This window comes from Myotis davidii, unplaced genomic scaffold, assembly GCF_000327345.1.
Source record: "Myotis davidii unplaced genomic scaffold, ASM32734v1 scaffold1521, whole genome shotgun sequence".
NCBI lineage: Eukaryota > Metazoa > Chordata > Mammalia > Chiroptera > Vespertilionidae > Myotis > Myotis davidii.
The window spans coordinates 251,830-253,860 of record NW_006291034.1 but is presented as its reverse complement, the minus strand read 5'-3'; the positions used below and the strand labels follow the sequence as shown (position 1 = coordinate 253,860).

The 2,031-nt window shown below is 57.7% G+C and overlaps 1 protein-coding gene across 1 annotated transcript in view; it reads right to left on the bottom strand.

The window, feature by feature from the left end:
• LOC102766637 overlaps positions 1 to 2,025 on the bottom strand; it is a 35,404-nt gene extending 33,379 nt beyond the window's left edge. The window contains exon 1 of the mRNA XM_015564324.1: positions 1,712 to 2,025. Coding sequence (XP_015419810.1) covers positions 1,712 to 1,847 — 136 coding nt within the window. The 5' untranslated portion in view covers positions 1,848 to 2,025. The remainder of the gene's footprint in view (positions 1 to 1,711) is intronic.
• Positions 2,026 to 2,031: the final 6 nt, after the last annotated feature.

Genomic DNA, 2,031 nt, shown 5'->3' with positions numbered 1-2,031 from the left:
AGAAAATTGCTTTTAAATGGCCAATTCCACATCGGAAAATGTTCTGTGCTTCTCACTGGGTGACAAAGGACCCCCTGCAGCTATTGGGGCCGTTTGAGAAGAGGGTCCCTGTCCCTGCCCTCCAGCAACATGACCTCACTGACGTCCAGTGGCAGAGGGGGTTCTGGGGGTGGGAGAGGGCACAGGAGTCAGCAATGGTCAGGGAAAGCCGCTGAAAACTAGCTTCTGAAGAACGGAGGGCACTTGAAGGGGATGTGGTAGAGACAGGGAACGACAAGCAACGGAGAGGCCGACCAAGTGGTTAACAGCAGGGACAGAGCTGGGAAAAGCAAGTTCGACAGCTCTGTCCAAGGACGTGACAGGAGCACAGGCCCTGCCCTGGGAGCCTCCACGTCAGGTGCCTGGAGCAGACTCTCTCCGTGAGGCACTGGGCAGCCAGGAACAGCCCCCATCAGGCCCGTGTCTGCCTTCCTAGTTCCACAGTCTGTCCAGGTCTTGGACACTAAGTTCAACCATCTCACCAATAAAATAAAAGCCCCAGCAACATAACTTTCGTATCTGCCTTCTGTGAGTCTAGTGATTATCACTTCCTCAGACCTGTGAGCACGTGGGCACGGTCCGTCTGGTTCTGAACTGAAAACCGCAGTGACAGGAAATCAGAGGTGCAGCCCGGAAGGCACGATAGTGAAATGCAGACATCAGTGTTTCAGGCCTGTCCACTGAACATTCCACCACTGTAGCTCCTGATTGTCCTGCTGACAAGCACTTTATTAACAACTACAGGCACGGTGCACGAAATCTGTGCAGGGGCAGGGTCCCTAGGCCTGGCCAGCAATCAGGGCCAACCTGTGGGGGGACCGGTGGGGCAATCGGGGCCCTCACTCGCCCCCCACCTCCAGTTGGGGCCTGCGGGCTGAGCTGCCCCTGGTAGTCAGTGAGAGCCATAGCGACCAGTCGCTCTGCCGGTTTGCACATTGCCGGGTTTTATTATGCAGGATGTTAACAGCCCCGAAGCACAGTGGCTCCCAGAGAAGTCTGCGTTTAGAGCTGGGCGGCGGCCTGATTGCCACGTGGGGCTCTGTCACAACAGATTCCTGGGCCCGGCTCCGGGGCTCAGGGATGCTGACTTGGTTACTATGAGGGGCACCTGGGAATCTGGGTTCTGACGTGTGGCTATAAAGAATTGAAGGGAGGGAAGCGTTTGAGTTTGCAAGAAATTTGAAAATAGTTGAAGAGAAATCACATAAAACACCTGGAAGTAAAACACTTAAATAACATGAGACGCTGCGAGTGTTGAAAGCTTCAGGACTAAACACGCTGTACGATGGAGGCGCCCAGTACCCTAACCCTGAGAGGCGGGGAGCGATGCCTGTGTGGACACGGGTCGCCACCATTTCCTAGAGGGGGGAGGGGTTCCACATCTGTTCACTTATTGGATAAAAGTGGAAATGAGGGAAGTTTCCGATGCTCTGTGTTTTGAAAATCCTACATTTAGGATGATAATGACATACCCTTTGGAAAAACACTTCCACCCCGCGTCATGAGATCGTCATGGAGAGGAGGTAGGAATGGAAGGACGGCGAGGAGACCACAGAAAGGGCGATGGAGACCAGCCCCGGGCCAACCCCGAGCGCAGAGACGAGGCCCCGGCTCACAGACCCTTGGAAAGTCTGCGCGTCGGACCCGAGGACGGACATGCGAGGGGTCAGACCTGCGCGGCTGAGACCGGCCCGGCCCGGTCCCTGGACGAGGTGATGCTTCCGGGGCGTCGAGTCACTCAGCGCGGTGGCCGAGGGCCCGGCTCGCCCTCCAGCTCCCCGGCCGAGCGGCGGCTGCACCCCCGGCATCTCCCGCGGAAAGGCCGCCGGTGTCTCCTCGCTTCGCACCCGTGGGAAACAGCCCGCACTCCAGGTCCTCGGCCGCTTTTAAACGTCTCACTAGCTTCGAGCTCATAAACATCCCCCGCGACCCCGCGAAGCCCGCGTCCGGGAGAAACCGATGGGCAGAGCGACGTCGGGAGACGAGGAACCG